Below are 15,786 nucleotides of genomic sequence, written 5' to 3'. Positions count from 1 at the left end.
GAAAATGATGGTGCACTTCTACACTGCCATCGTTGAGTCCATCATCTGCTCCTCCATCACCGTCTGGCACCCTGCAGCCACGGCCAAAGACAAGTGCAGGCTGCAGCGCATCATCCGCTCAGCCGAGAGGGTTATTGGCTGCAATCTGCCATCCCTCCAGGTCCTGTTCACTTCTAGGTCACTGAAGCAGGACAGAAAGATTGTCACTGACCCCTCCCACCCTGGACACAACCTGCTCGAGTCCCTCCCCTCTGGTAGGAGGCTGCGGTCCATCAGGACAAAGACCTCCCGCCACACCAAAAGTTTTTTCCCGTCGGCAGTCGGGCTCATCAATGGAGCCCGGGTCCCCCACTGACTGACTCTGTCACCCCCAGGACTACCTCCTCTTCTTCCTCCTTTCTCTCTCCTCCTTCTTCCCCCTCCTCCTCCTCCTTCTTCTTCCCTCCTCAGGCTCCTCCTCCTCCTCCTCCTCCACACACATGTCACTTTAACATGCACTTTAACTTAAACACACATGTCACTTGAAACACACACCTAAACACTTTAACGTTATTTGTTGTCCGAGCACTTTATCTTATACTTAATACACACATTGCACTGTTGCTGTCGCATTGATTGTTGTTTGTCATGTCTAATGTTGCACCTTCCGCCAAAAAAGATTCCTCGTTTGTGTAAACATTCCTGGCAATAAACGGATTCTGATTCTGATTCTGATTCCAGATACAACGGCGTCTGGGTCCAGATCCGGACCGCCTGTCAGTGACCCATGGTCTACAGTGACACGGTTGTTGCTTCTGGTATTGTTAAAACCTGTTATTCTTTATTTGTATAATCGTATATATATAATCCACAAAAATCAATTAATTACTGTTGAACAAGAACATATTTTCTTAATAGCTCTTGCAAAAAGACAAACTGAGTCTTACATTCCTAAATTACCTTTTATTTTTTATTTTTTAAGATTTCACACTCAAACAAGCAGTGACTAAATTACTTAAGTGTTGGATTTGGAGGACTTTACCAAATCGTAATAATTTAAAATATACCTAAACTTCTGGATCATATTTCATTGATTTACCTTCAGTAAAGATGTCTTGACATTTGAAAATACAACTTTTTATGTGTAGCCTATACTTAGAAGCAGTTTAAAACAGTCCAGTTAAATGTATATATGGCACAATATATTTGTCACACATTCTTAACATTACAACAGTATTTTATTAAATAATAATCCACTAACAGCAGTTCAAACTATTATAGAAATCTGCACAACAACATCATTCATACAAATACAATAGAATAGACAGCTGGTCTCAGCATGAAATATTCTAGTAAAGTGTACGAGTAGCTATTCTTGTAGGAAGAACCAAAGACGTAGTCATGTGGTTTTGTTGGAGAAATGATTGAACTGATCGGTTCCACAGACCACCACTGTTGCAGCAAACTTCCTGGGACGATCAGGATCCTATACCGGCAAAAAAACAAAAAAAAACAGGATCAACACAAATTTAAAAATGATAATCTGTATGAAATATAGCAATACATTCATTTTTGTCTCACCTGTATGGGATATGCACACGTGGAAACATAACGGATCACAAACCCACATCGCCTCCTCTGAGACATGTTGGCATCACTGGCGTGGACAAGAAATCCATCATGAATCTATCAAAAACATGATAGATTTATCCACCTTGTCTTTAACTCACACTATTCATAACTCTGTCATCTTTAACAAACAGGGAATACACTCACAGACATCTGCCCAGCTAACAGAGGGCAAAGCACAGCTCCATCCGCCTGCACCAGCTCCTCTGGGATCTCCTGATTGACTGACAGCATGTTTCCAGGGCGAGTAGCTTGGTGATGGGGCAACATGCCAGCGCAGTGGCTACCTACAAGGCGTAAAAGTGAAAAGTTCAATTCAATTCAATTCAGTTTATTTTGTATAGCCCAATATCACAAATTACAAATTTGCCTCAGAGGGCTTTACAATCTGTACACATACGACATCCCTGTTCCAGGACCTCACATCGAATCAGGAAAAACTCCCCAAAAATAACCTTTGACAGGGAAAAAAGGGAAGAAACCTTCAGGAGAGCAACAGAGGAGGATCCCTCTCCCCGGATGGACAGAAGCAATAGATGTCATGTGTACAGAATGAACAGCATTTACAAAGTTACATAAACACATTACATGAATATGACAATGTATGAATGGAACTCCAATCCATGAAACAGAAGGAGGTAGAGAGGAGGGGGCGGGGCATCAGCAGGGCCAACGCATGAGGCTGGCTCACCAGGCATCAGACACAGCCAGGTCCAATGGACCCTATGAGACGTGAAGTCACAAAGACTCCGGGGAGGCAGCAGAGTTAATAAGGTGCAATGGAGAGATGTAAATTCATCCATAAGGAGAGAGAGAAGATGAGATAGGTGCTCAGTGTATCCTAAAACATCCCCCAGCAGCCTATAAGCCTATAGCAGCATATCAAGGGGCTCGACCAGGACAAACCTGATTCAGCCCTAACTATAAGCACTATCAAAGAGGAAAGTCTTAAGTCTATTCTTGAATGAGGTGACTGTGTCTGCCTCCCGGACTGAAAGTGGAAGCTGGTTCCATAAAAGAGGAGCTTGATAACTGAAGGCTCTGGCTCCCATCCCACTTTTTAGGACTCTAGGAACCACGAGTAGCCCCGCATTTAGTGAGCGCAGCTCTCTAGTGGGGCTATATGGTACTACAAGTTCCTTAAGATATGATGGTGCATCACCAATCAAGGCTTTGTAGGTGAGGAGAAGAATTTTAAATGTGATTCTTGATTTTACAGGGAGCCAGTGCAGAGCAGCTAATACAGGAGTAATGTGATCTCTTTTCTTAGTTTTTGTGAGTACACGAGCTGCAGCATTCTGGATCAACTGGAGGGATTTAAGAGACTTATTAGAGCAGCCTGATAATAAGGAGTTGCAGTAATCTAGTCTGGAAGTAACAAACGCGTGAACCAGCTTTTCTGCATCTTTTTGAGACAAGATGTGCCTGATTTTTTAAATGTTACGTAGATGAAAAAATGCAATCCTTGAGATTTGCTTAACGTGGGAGTTAAAGGACAAGTCTCGGTCAAAGATAACGCAGAGATTCTTTACAGTGGTGTTGGATGCGAGGGAAATGCCATCTACAGAAACCACATCACCAGATAATTGATCTCTGAGGTGTTCAGGGCCCAGTAAAATAACTTCAGTTTTGTCTGAGTTTAACATCAGGAAGTTGCAGGTCATCCATGTTTTTATGTCTTTAAGACATTCTTGAATTTTAGCGAGCCGGTTGGTCTCCTCTGGTTTGATCAATAGATATAATTGAGTATCGTCTGCATAGCAATGAAAGTTTATGCAGTGTTTCCTGATAATATTGCCCAAAGGAAGCATATATAAGGTAAATAAAATTGGTCCAAGCACAGAACATTGTGGAACTCCGTGATTAACGTTGGTGGTCATTGAGGCTTTATCGTTTACAAATACAAATTGAGATCGATCTGATAAATAGGATTTAAACCAACTTAGTGCGGTACCTGAAATGCCAATCGACTGATCCAGTCTCTGTAATAGGATGTCATGATCAATGGTGTCGAACGCAGCACTAAGGTCTAATAATACCAGTATGGAGATGAGTCCTTTATCTGATGCAATTAGGAGGTAATTTGTAATTTGCACTCTATAAAGCAGGTGGTTTATTTTATTTGACACTGATATAATTCCAAGACCTTTTTCATATTCTTTGGTCTGAGTAAAAAAAAGCTTTGATGCTGGTTTTGTTCAGTTAAGGTCCAACCAACGCAAGGTGAATGTATTTATAGAGCACATTTCATACCTGAAGAGATTAAAGAGTGCACAGGTTAAAGCACAAAAATAAAATATCTTTGATTAAACTATTAAATTATTGAAAAATAATTACAGCAATCCAAACCAGGACAAGAGACGCAGAAATGAGTAGCTGAGGTACCTGGGATGACCTGAAGGGCGCCGTTCTCTTGCAGTGAGTCATCTAAAGCGAGCCACACAGAGAGAACAGGACCACCAGCAATACCCCAATACCTGCAAAAAAAACCAATTACAACTAGAGAAAACTAAACAAAGGAAAACAAAACTTCTCAGTGTTTTTCAGAATGTGAATCTACCTCATATCCTGGTGCCAGGCCACATATGGAAGACCAGGTTTGATTTCTCCTTCCTCATTCTTCTGGATGTCAGGTTTGAGTGTTGGGTATTTACAAATGAAGCGGGAGTCCAGCAGGATGACGTCAGGACCCAGGATGGCTTTGACCACTTGTATGATTTGAGGGTGTTTGGTTAGGTTCCTCACCCATGGATACTGAAGGTGAACGTTGTGGAGGCTGTACTGGGTATACCCCTCTCCTGGAAACATACAGTCAAAGCATTTGGTTTTATGTGGAAAGAAAAAAAGATGGATACACTCTGAACAAGAAACAGCATGCAAATATCAATTTTGAGGATCAGAAATTAGACTTGCAACCAAACCACATTCCTGATTTCCAAATGTGGTCTTATAATTAATATGATCTTATTTCACTTAATTCTGCATCCTCTTTACATTACAATACATGTCATTTAGCTGACGCTTTTATCCAAAGCAACTTACAGTAAGTGCATTCAACCATGAGTACAAACTCAGAACAACAAGAATTGAGAAAGTACAATTTTATCAATAAAGTTAATCCTGTCTCTTCAACAAGCAATGCACTTTTCATTGCCGATACTTGGGTTTTGTGTATGGGAAGATATCCAGTGATGATCCGTGCAGTGTTTTATTAATAAACTGTGTTTCACTGTGTGGAAGACACTGGGATCCTTCTTTTATGTGCAACGCACATCGCATTAGCCTGGACTTAAACATTGCTTTTTTAACTTTGTAAAACTAAATGTAGCAATTAAATATATAGATATGAATGTACTAAACAAAAGTGTGATTTATAAAAAATGATGGTATCCAATTCGAGATCGGCCTATTGTTACCAATACCGGTTCCAGTTATTTGAGTCAATATGGGATATATGATATCAGTATCGATGTCAGTGCATCTCTCTTTTACCAAGCCAACGTGTTCTTAACGTAGCAGTGCTACTTACCAAATTCCTTCTCCAGCTCAGAAAAGGCATGCTTGGCCTCAGTCAGCTCAGTCTCCTTCAACACAGGCAGTGCGGACAGGAAGCCCTGCTGGCTGTAGATCTCCTGCAGTTTAGTGGTGGATGCAGTCATCTTTAGACAGTTTCACTGCTGATACCTTGGACACACACACACACACACACACACACACACACACACACACACACACACACACAGTGACTACACTTGTCAGTATTAACTATAACTTTCACAGTGGCTTTTTATTCCTCCATACCTCTTACTTCTCTTCTTATCTCAGGATACTGACGAGCTCCCTCTGTGCCAACGATTAAATACTGCACAAACCACCTGCTGGAAACTCCCTTTCCTTTGTCATCATCTTAAAATGTACTTATATTACATGTTTCCTTGTATTTCTTAAGTAAGGACTGCAGTCACATCACTGAGCAATCCAGGTGTGGAGGGCAATAAAAAGGCATTTATTGACTAAAATGAACCTTCTCTTTTTTAGGATCTATCTACATCTGGACGGACATCATGTTTTGCCAGCAACTCAATGATTTACAGACAATAAATTGTATTTTTGGAGTTCTCTATTAGTTCTCTGACAGTCTTTTCCAGTAATCACAGCCTTATATTCAACTTTTCTCTTCCTTCTCAGGAAGTGAAGGAGTGATGACAGATCACGGTACAAAGACTGCTAGGTGTGTTTTTGCTGGAGTATGTACAATGGAAATGCGGGAATGATTATCGGAAGGAAAAATCCAAACAAGACCCCTTAAAATGAATAGAAAAATATTGTAGTCAAATTCCTCTTTGTTTAGTGTTTATTCATTTATCATTGCTCCAGATATTATAACATGATTGTTACTATTAGTTCAGTCTTTCCTTTTTTCCTCTAGTTTTTGGTTTATATATAAGAATACATAATAATATCAGTAGACAAACGTGTGTTGTCCTGCATGCATGTTGTACAAATAAATTATAAAATGTTGGTCACAAAAAAGGGGTAAGAAGGGGGCTGATTCTTACTGTTTTCTTCTGTTTTTTTCGATGTGAGGTCCTGAGACAGGGATGTCGTATGTGTACAGATTGTAAAGCCCTCTGAGGCAAATTTGTAATTTGTGATATTGGGCTATACAAAATAAACTGAATTGAATCAAGGCTCATTTTTTTCTTTTAACCTTCTGCAATATACATAGAAACTAGAAAAAGTACCTTCAACCCAATATCTCAGAATTATATATTCTATGGCAAGTATAACAAAATAGTGACAAAATAGCTACTTTGTTTTGAATAAAAGAGCTGCTAAATGGTTACTCTGTGAGAAAAATGATAATACATTCTCTAGCCCCCTTCTCCACCTTTTATATAGTCCCTTACTTATTCATTAGGCGCTTACATTTGTATTCATAAATAGGGAAGGAGGAAAATACTTAGCAACATATACAGAAAACTGTGTGAGAACCATGTTTGCGGACGCAGATCGTTGTCTGTGTGTTGTCAAAAAAATCTGATGCAAACTCTTTGTGTCTTCGTGGGTTTATTTAGTCTCCTAGCTGATGACACATGATCATTTACACCGATTTAATTAAATCAATAGATCACGTGTTATAGACTGCTTCATAAAATGCACTTTATGTCGTTTGAAGTAACTTTTTGTGAAGGCTGAGAGACTAATTTACAGAAGGCAAACCCCTGATTACCTGGTGGCCGTCTCTAATGAGTGATGATATGTGTCAATAGTGAACAGGAAACCGCAGCAGTAAACCGTACAGCTTCCTTCAGTGTCAGAGCAAACATTAAGAGGGAACTGTCTTCTCTTCTGGGGAAACCCACACAGATGCAGCCTCCTTGTCCAACATTCTGATGTCATTCACTTTTATTGTGGTTGTTGCTGTTTTATTGAGCCAAGTCATTTGAGACGAAATTATTTTACAGACTTCCAAGTAATGGATGACATAAGGAAGCTATGATTAAACTGTTATTAGAAATAGTCCGGATAACCTCCTCTGACAAAGAGACGTTGAAGCAGTAACAAAACACCAATTCATAACGATTATTATCATTTATTATCTATTATTTTGTATATATAACAAATGTATAGTAATCAAAGTCGGAGTAAACTAAAACATTACCTATGAAGAAAAGTATACAGTATATTAGAAAGAGATATATTAAAGAACATATGTTAAATATATTAATGATATGTAGGTACCAAACCTGGCAACCTTTATGGTAAGGATAGTACAGTAAAACACTGCATTTATTATGTAGGGTAGAAAGCAGAACCCTAAAAGAACAAACAATTCCTTTTAACTCAGATGTGATCCTGTTGGGCTATTACCATAAACATAAATATCAATTAGTTATTAATCAGATAAAAGTTGTGTCAGTGAGTATTAAGGACAACTAAAAATGTAGGTCTAAACTTGGACTGAGTCTTTTTCCCTGTTTGTGTGCTTTTGGCAGAGTGGGTGGTGCTGTTTTCTTTTCTCTCCACTTTGTGTCCTCTTGTCTCCTCCTGGTGGCTGTTGCTCATTATTGCAGCGGTGGATAAGCACAGGGTCCTTGTTTGGAGGCGTTTTCTTCATCAATAGCCGCTGCAGCATCTGTTTGTCCGACCGCTCCCGGCGGAAGTCATCCTCATAAACCTTGAGCTGTAGTAATGTTATAACCAGAGACAGTAAACTAAAAGCATGTGATTCTATCAAAAAACACACCTAAAGAAATTCAGGAATCAGCAATAATGTGGTTGATCATCATGTATTGTATTCAAGATTATACCACATTAATGTATCATTAAGTATGAATGTGCATGTGTATGTCTGTGAGCGTGTGCTTTTGGCAGAGTGAGCATTTGTGTAAATGTGCTGTAAAACACTACCTGCTCTTGCATTAGCGCCACCTGTTGGCGCGTCTCCTCTCTCTTCTTCTTCAGCCTCCGGTTCTCCTGGAGTGTGTGTTTGTGGTCGGTATGCTCAGTCTGATATTCTGCTTCATATATCTGGGTCTGCTAACACAAGACATCAATATGGCAGTGAGCCAGTATCAAAGCCATATCTTCTGCAGATACTTTTTATTTTCCTGTGAGACACAACACCAAGCCGCCACTTGATGGTGCACTTTACCGTCAAATTCAAGTTTAGGCATTAAGCAAATATTTCCCTGGCAACAGTGAGCTGGCTTTAGTTTTGCTCTCATCACATCAGAAATGGGATGCTGTGCTGAAGAGAGAGAGCATCCCACCTGACAATGCAGTGCCTCAAGCTGCTCTTTTAGATCCTGCACTTCTCCCTGGGAGTCTCCCAGTGCTCCCAGTGGGCTACTTCTACTTTGGCTTTTTCCCTGACGCCCAGCCCCTGGGCTGGAAGAAGCTGTGGAAGGGGAGGATGAGGGGTTGTATCCAAAGACGTGACTGGGTGACAGATCTGAAGGATTAGAGGCGGGCTCTGTCACAGGGCCGCGGATCACAGCACTGAAGCTGCCCTACAGTAAAGATATCAGAAACAATCATTAACAATATACAAGTCCTAACTCATGAGATCATTTTCCACTGACAAGTATAATACCTGTTTGGCAGGTGTGCCGTCTCTGTCTGGGTGGTGAATCCTGTTTTCCATCAATCCGATGTATTCATACAGCTCCTGGTTCTTCTTCAGCTCCTGCATCAACGCCTGCTCATAGTACTCCTTTGCCCTCTGCAATCCCAAACACAGCAGGACACCTCACACACCTGAACCACATCTATTATCTTCCATCATCAATACCGCCTAAGCCATAACTCACCATTTAGGTATCACACCCATGTCCTCTATATCTACAGATAAAGTACTGTTGTGTGTTTACCTGCAGATGCTCGACTTTGAGCAACAGGCTGCCGTTGAGCTGTTTGACAGCGGTGGTCTCCAGCTCCAACACCTCCAGTCTGTGCTGGAGACCTAGCGTGGCTCTGCGATAGACCTGGTCCCAGTCCTCATTCAGCTTCATCAGCTGTAACACACCATCATCATCATCATCATCATCATCACATTATCATCAGTGCCACGGCCTTCACTGCAGCCATTGATAGCAGCAGTCATTCCATCATTACTGTTGTCATTCTCAGTCTGTCCTGAAAACAACGTGAGCATCTGGAAGTAAATGTAGGTCAGTGAGGTGAGACACGACATAAAACACTCTAAATACATCACAGTGAGAGAATCATTATCCTTTTCCTCTTTTTATTAAGCACAGCTGATCACCATCCAATTAAAACCAAGAAGCAAAGGTTGTGTAAGTGTAATGATGATTCTTCTCAGCTTAGCAGCAGTTTTCACACAACGCCTACATTCCTCCTCTGGATTTCAGAGAGGTGATGTATAATTGCCAACATCAGAAATACAAACGTGGTTTTGTCGAGAATCTGCAGTGGTTTCAGGTGATGTTGTACCTCTTTGTTGACTCGGCGGAGCTCAGTGTTCTTGTTGAGCAGCAGCAGTTTCTCCTGGTCAGTCGAGGTGATAGTCATACTCTCAGTGATTAGAGTGACCTGCTCCTCAGTGGACAGCAGCCTGCTGCCACCCACGGGACTCACATCCTCCGTCCTGCATCACACACCAACACACAGATACAGTTACAGAGAAAATGTTCAATAAATAAAGTCATGATGAAGAACATTAGCAGAGGATTTCCATTAATAAGCAAACACATGTGAGCACAAAAGAACGTCAGAGTACTTCTGAACACCCACTCGCATAGAGTGCACTTACAGAGAATTGAATCGGAGCTATTATGCACACCCACACACACATGCATGCTGTCACATTATGCACTCAAGAAACTCAGACACACGCACACAGGGTGGTGCATTTCTCTGCATCCTAGCCAATCAGAATCTCTATTTGCGATTAGATGTCTTTGCATATCAATAGCCCCTGGAAACAATATGGCTGATGACCCTTGCTTGTTGATTTCTATTGAACGACTATTTGCAAAGATTAATAGTCAAATTAGTTTCCCTTCCATCAGCCCTGCTGGTGCCTTTTCTAAAAGGCATAGCTGACAGAGATGTAGAGGAGATCTTAAGCCCGGGGGGATCTGCCTGCTATGGAAGAACACACAACTCTGAATGTAGCTCCCAGGGCTTCTTCACACTGCTGTAACCTCAGAGCTAAGTACGACAAATAATCACAATCTGCGATCACCTCCCATCCCAGTTGTTACTGACAAAGATGGAAATTGATTGGTCTTTGTTAGTTGCAACAAATGTGTACAAATATTGATATACAATTGGTGCACATCTGGCACCTCTGGGTTGAGGCAACATTAGCCTAGCTGCTGCGTTCTGCCCGGTCAAAGTAAGCTCTGCTTTATTAAAGATAAAGCACTTTCTCCTTCACATATGAAGAAAGGTTGTACTCTCGGCTGTATTACTTTGTTGCCGGGAAAGGCTTTGTTGACATAATTCAACGTGTTGTTAATGTAGCCACTAAATATGATAACTATGTTAAATATCTTCTGCATCAGCAAACCATATCTTTATTACCACACAGTAAAACTACATGTTTTTCCTGGGAGAAGACACAAAATCATTTGTCAATATTCTGTCTTTTCTTTGGTTGTGTGTGCATGGTAAGAATATTAGAAAGTGTAGACCAGAGCAGACACGCTGAAGAGCTCTACTCTGGGATTATTTAAATAAAAGATTTCACATTATTTGGTCTCTCAAGCGGAGTAGTTCAACATTTTGAAAAAATAAGTGTGCTTGTTTTGCGGAGTTAAATAACAAGATTGATAGAAGTTTAGCATAAAGACCTGAAACAGTTGGAAACAGCTCAATTTGCTCTTTCTAAGCAAACAACAACACATTTTGTTGTTGTTGTTTTTTCACTGCCTGGCTTAACAATGACAACCCATTTAATTGCAACTTGTCTCTTTGATCGTGTACAAGTTAAAACAATTATGATACGGGTTAATTAGTTAGCTTTAGAGGTGCTAGTTGGTTCCCCATACTCTAATCTTCTAGCTTGCTAAGCTAAGCTAACCGCCTGCTAGCTGTAGCTTCATATTTTATATGTAAAGTTTTGACAGTTGTATCAATCTTCTTATCCAATTCACGGCAAGTACGGGAATTGGCATATTTTAGCGTAACCTTGTAAAAGCCTGTTATGGATAATGTTAAAAATGTGTTATCAATCTCAGAACAAGGGGATTTCCCTTATTTCCTGAAAAGATAATATCCTAAAACACATTACATTCTTTATACAATGAAGTGCTATATTAAGATGCATTGCCATTTGTGTGACACCTACATATTCTCATTAGATAATAGAAAAGTACATAATACAAAACTTAACCCAGTGAAAAGATTTGTCCAAATCTGCACTCTGTACCACGTGTCATCAGGAACAATGGACACAAATGAGAGAATTTAACTACCACATTCATGGTAGTCCTGGCAACGAGGACGCTGGCGAAACTTAACGCCGCTCTGTCTAGGACTGTTTTTATTTGGGGGTTTTCTACCTTTTTTACAATTTAACATTCATTTTAATTATTTTTAATTTTATTTAACAGTGTAGCCATTCTTCTGACTTAATTATTCTGCAAATCTTTGGATTATTTTTTATTTTGTGATTGCCGTTGGCTCCTGCTCTCCACCACTGCGATGGTCAACTGGCGTTGGCTGGCTAGCCCACAGTCTATTGCTGGCCGGCGGCTACCAACGAGCCAGCCGACTCCCTGCTGGATGCTCTCCACCGCTGCCACCTGGACAATCCTGGACATCTGGCGTTGGCTGGCTAGCCGACAGTCTCTTGCTGGCTGGCCGACGGTCTCTTGCTGGCCGGCGGCTCTGAGGCTGGTCACCTCTCAGCGGTCCTGGTGCTCCCGTGGTCCGGTCCGTGGTTGGCGATTGCGTCCTCCCCGGCTGGCATGGTTCTGCAGTGTTCCACCTCGCCGGCTCAACGGCTCCTCCGTTCATCTCGGCCATCAAGGCGCTCGGACTCCTTCGTCGGCCCCGTTGCATCCACAGAGCCTCCCGCGGAGGGTTTGTTTGCTCCTGGCCTGATTGCTCCACGCTTTCCATCGCTGCAGCTCGTCATCAAAACAACAATCCCCAAGAGCGAGATGGTGGCACACAATCAGGAACTGTTACAGCTCCCCCAACACCCTCTACTCTTCCTGCTGACTCCACTCCCCAAAACCGGACTCGTACACCTTTTATTACCTCCAAGATGTCGTCCTTTTATGCAGTTCTTTGGTTCCCCTATTTTAGTGTAACCTAGTGGGAAAGATGTTGTCACCACTAAAGCCACTAGAGGGCACTGTACTTTAGAGGAAGCCAGAGCGAAGAAGGAAGTAAATCCGCTGTATCAAGTGACGAACTGGTGACGGGTTGGTTGTTTTCCGTGTGAGTAAATATGTTTACTCACACTATGGCAACGGTATGCCATAGAGGGTTACATATTATTTCTATACTAAACAATCGAAAGATGTTCATTTTTATGAGGGTATAGAAGTCGGGAAATGTATTGTGTGACGCTAAATGCACCGATAGTGATTTAATTGGTCCAATGTTACAGATTGTATTTACATGTGCTGAGCGTTCATGAGGAGAATGTAAAGATAATAATGTGTGTCATCTTAAGACCATCCTACAGGGATACATTCTGTTATTATCCATGTTCGAGCACATTTACTGCATGTCCATTGTACTGAAAATAATGTTTATTTTCGTTATTTAGTGCTGTATGGGATGAGTGTCTGTAGCCATCGCATGTGCATTTAAGCTAGCACCAAGATAAAACATAGTATATTGTTATGTACTGCATAATTTCTCTTTATTAATGGACCAAATGTTTCATGTTAAGTTCAGAGCTAACTGTTTTGTATTGTTTGTTGTCTTTTATTTCTGTGTTAACAGAAGAACTACCTCTACAGTTATTTTTGCACTGTATTTATGCACTGTATTTATGCACTGAATGTATGCACTTGAATTATACACAGATTATTTGCACTTTGAGTTAATTAGGTTTTCAAGTGATTATGTGCACAGTGTAAATGTACTGGACCATCTTTGTTGAATCTATTCTAAATTGTACATTCCAAATTAATTTAATACTTCTCTAATTCCTTAAGAGTAGTCGAGAAATAAAGATCCCTGAAGATAGTGTTGTGTCTGGTGTCTTATCAAGTTGCACCTGCCTACATTAGTTTGTCTGTTCTGCTTTATTTTGTATTTGTAATTTTCTATTCCTCTATTGTGTTCATTGCCTATATGGCATTGTCTCCTTTGCCTCATGTATTTTCTGAAATGTTTACTTGTATTGTGTGTGCTTCTATGTAGATCACTTTGTAAACCCTGTTTTTAAAGGTGCTATATGAATAAATGTATTATTATTATTAATTAGCTACACAGAACCAACAGTTCTTCGATTTGGGAAGTCCAGAATGAAGTCGCTGAAGGGAAACACATGAAATGGAGCCTTTTTTTAGTAGCCAGTTTGACCAGAAAACGCTAACTACTGCATGCATGCGTTGGCAAGTCAAGTCTGTGTATTCAGCCATCCTAGTGGGATCACACCACGCTCCATGTTGCTCTGATCCAGAGCCTTTTCTCTTTCAGCTTCACTGACAGCCGATACACACATTGTCTGACCCAGTTTCACAAAGTTTTCAATTGTATGCCGCCTTAGAAGGACACCAAAATGCCACTGCTTCCAGCAGCAATATGATAATTCACTGTCATGGCATGTGATAAAGAAATAAATATTATCTTTCCTTCTTGCTGGCAGCAAACCTGAGAAATATCACTCTAGACACGCATCTGTGTGTTACTGGTCGATAGCCAGTCAGATCCCCTTACAGAGGAGAGAAGTGTGCAGTTTCACTATTTCAACATGGTTATTTTAAGTCAGACTAATAATTTGTGGAGGTATTGTGCCCACAATAAGAGCCATGAAAGAAGAGACCATGATATACAAAGCTAATTTCAGGTTGATGGCTTGACATTATGGTATGGCAATATAATAGCATTTTTTTAACAACATGAAGAGTATTAGTGTTTTATGAACTGAAGACTACATCTTCATGACCTCATGGGAAACTCCGCATTCACTCTTTATTCCTCCTCTCATTGAACTTGTGAAATATAATAATCCATAATGTGTTTCTGTTTCTAGAATTTAATACATAACACATGATGGCCATATCACATAAGCTTGATGAGTGCAGGAAATCCAGTAAAATACAACACAATATCCCCACAATAAATACTACCTTATACTTGCTGTATAATGTTTAACATTTGTTCACACTCAGTCAGAGAGGTGTTGATGGCGGCAGTTGGTGGAGTTGTTATATTAAATTGTCTAGATTGTACTATAATATGTTCCTATTTTTGTGTTTACCTAGTAAAGTAGAAATGGGAAACATACAGTACATACCATAATACTTCAGTTGATTTTTGATCCTGTTGACTCTGATGGAGGCTGCTGTCGTTCTTTGGTGAGGTATCTTTCTGTGTTCCTGTCGCTCCTGAGGATGATAATGATGAGACAGACGACAAAGACAACGCATCTCCATCCATGATTGTTGAAAAGTTCAAATCTTCATAAAGTGTCAAAGAAATTATGAATGCTGCTCCAGACACGGGGCAAAGCTTGCTGAGGATGTGGTGGAAAGTAAATAGTGTCGTCAGTATTGATACGTAGCAAAAGAGGAAATAGCCGAGATCTTTAGCCACGTGATGCAAAGTTAAGAGAACAGGAAGTGACTCTGACAACTGTATCAGCTTTTCCTTAAAGAGGGCCTGTCCCACTGTGGTGAATTGAATACATGTATTATTTGTATTGTTCTGTGATCGCACATTATTTATATTGTTAAAACAGTTGACATGTTTCGTTTTGACATAATTTGGAGAATCTGGAAAACTCCACTCTGTGTAGGAAGTGTGTGTGTGCTTGTGAATGTGTTGTGTGTTAGTAATGAGACTGTTTCATGTTAGCCGAGCTAATAGTAGGGGAGCTGCATATATATGCATAATAGCAGAACATGTCATTTATAATAATAGTGACGCATACATTTATTCATGGCAAATAATAATAGTGTCAGGGTGATTGCATTCACTAGTCTGCTCATTATTGGTATTAAAGGAAGTGGGGTGCAGCAGGTTAATTAGGAAATCCCATGTTCATCCGAGGGGCAATCAAGTAAATTAAAGGACTTTTGTAATTATATTCCTCTTAGTCAGGCTAAGCTGTCTTTTATTAACACCAAGGAAATTAATTTGCCAACCTCGACTGCTCCACATTCTCCTCCAACAGTTGAGTCCAAGAGAGTCAATTGAGGCCACTTGAGAAATAGGTGCAACATGGAAGAGGAGTGCGGTGGCCCAGATGTAAATATCCTTAGAGCTGATACAGTGAGGTCACAGTATGTTGAGAGTTTAAAGGTTATGAGAAACAACTCTCCTCATCAGTGAAACTTGTCAGCATCTTTTCTCTAGGAACCGGATATATGTACTATGTGTAGTATAAAAACAGAGATTGATGTTTTTTTATAGATGGTTGATGCATAACAACTGAGTTGGATATTTACGTATGTAACCTTTAAATTATGCTTCATGAATGCATGAAAGCTTGCTCAAGATACATTTGAGGTAATATTT

The 15,786-nt window shown here is 40.4% G+C and overlaps 2 protein-coding genes across 4 annotated transcripts; both read right to left on the bottom strand.

The window, feature by feature from the left end:
• Positions 1-999: 999 nt before the first annotated feature.
• On the bottom strand, positions 1,000-5,421 carry zgc:174917 (uncharacterized protein LOC565650 homolog). Its single transcript, XM_034543793.1, has 7 exons — positions 5,410-5,421; positions 5,138-5,292; positions 4,169-4,406; positions 3,994-4,085; positions 1,756-1,895; positions 1,561-1,665; positions 1,000-1,465 (listed from the first exon to the last, which is right to left on the bottom strand). The coding sequence occupies exons 2-7, from the start codon at positions 5,265-5,267 to the stop codon at positions 1,379-1,381; spliced, it is 792 nt and encodes a 263-aa protein (XP_034399684.1). The 5' UTR covers positions 5,268-5,292; positions 5,410-5,421; the 3' UTR covers positions 1,000-1,378.
• A 1,763-nt stretch (positions 5,422-7,184) lies between these two features.
• On the bottom strand, positions 7,185-14,842 carry si:ch211-153b23.7. 3 transcript variants are annotated; one of them, XM_034544107.1, is made up of 7 exons: positions 14,564-14,842; positions 9,568-9,721; positions 8,985-9,128; positions 8,708-8,836; positions 8,385-8,624; positions 8,023-8,151; positions 7,185-7,795 (listed from the first exon to the last, which is right to left on the bottom strand). In XM_034544107.1, exons 1-7 carry the CDS (start codon positions 14,704-14,706, stop codon positions 7,562-7,564), a joined length of 1,173 nt encoding a protein of 390 aa, XP_034399998.1. In that variant the 5' UTR covers positions 14,707-14,842; the 3' UTR covers positions 7,185-7,561. The 3 variants fall into 3 exon arrangements, with proteins under 3 accessions (XP_034399998.1, XP_034400000.1, XP_034400001.1); XM_034544109.1 differs by having other exon boundaries at positions 8,023-8,148; positions 14,564-14,841; XM_034544110.1 differs by having other exon boundaries at positions 9,568-9,734; positions 14,564-14,658.
• Between the last annotated feature and the right edge of the window lie 944 nt (positions 14,843-15,786).

The sequence above is a fragment of the Cyclopterus lumpus genome, chromosome 10 (genome assembly GCF_009769545.1).
Source record: "Cyclopterus lumpus isolate fCycLum1 chromosome 10, fCycLum1.pri, whole genome shotgun sequence".
Classification (NCBI taxonomy): Eukaryota; Metazoa; Chordata; class Actinopteri; order Perciformes; family Cyclopteridae; genus Cyclopterus; species Cyclopterus lumpus.
This window is presented reverse-complemented; position numbering and strand designations above follow the sequence as displayed.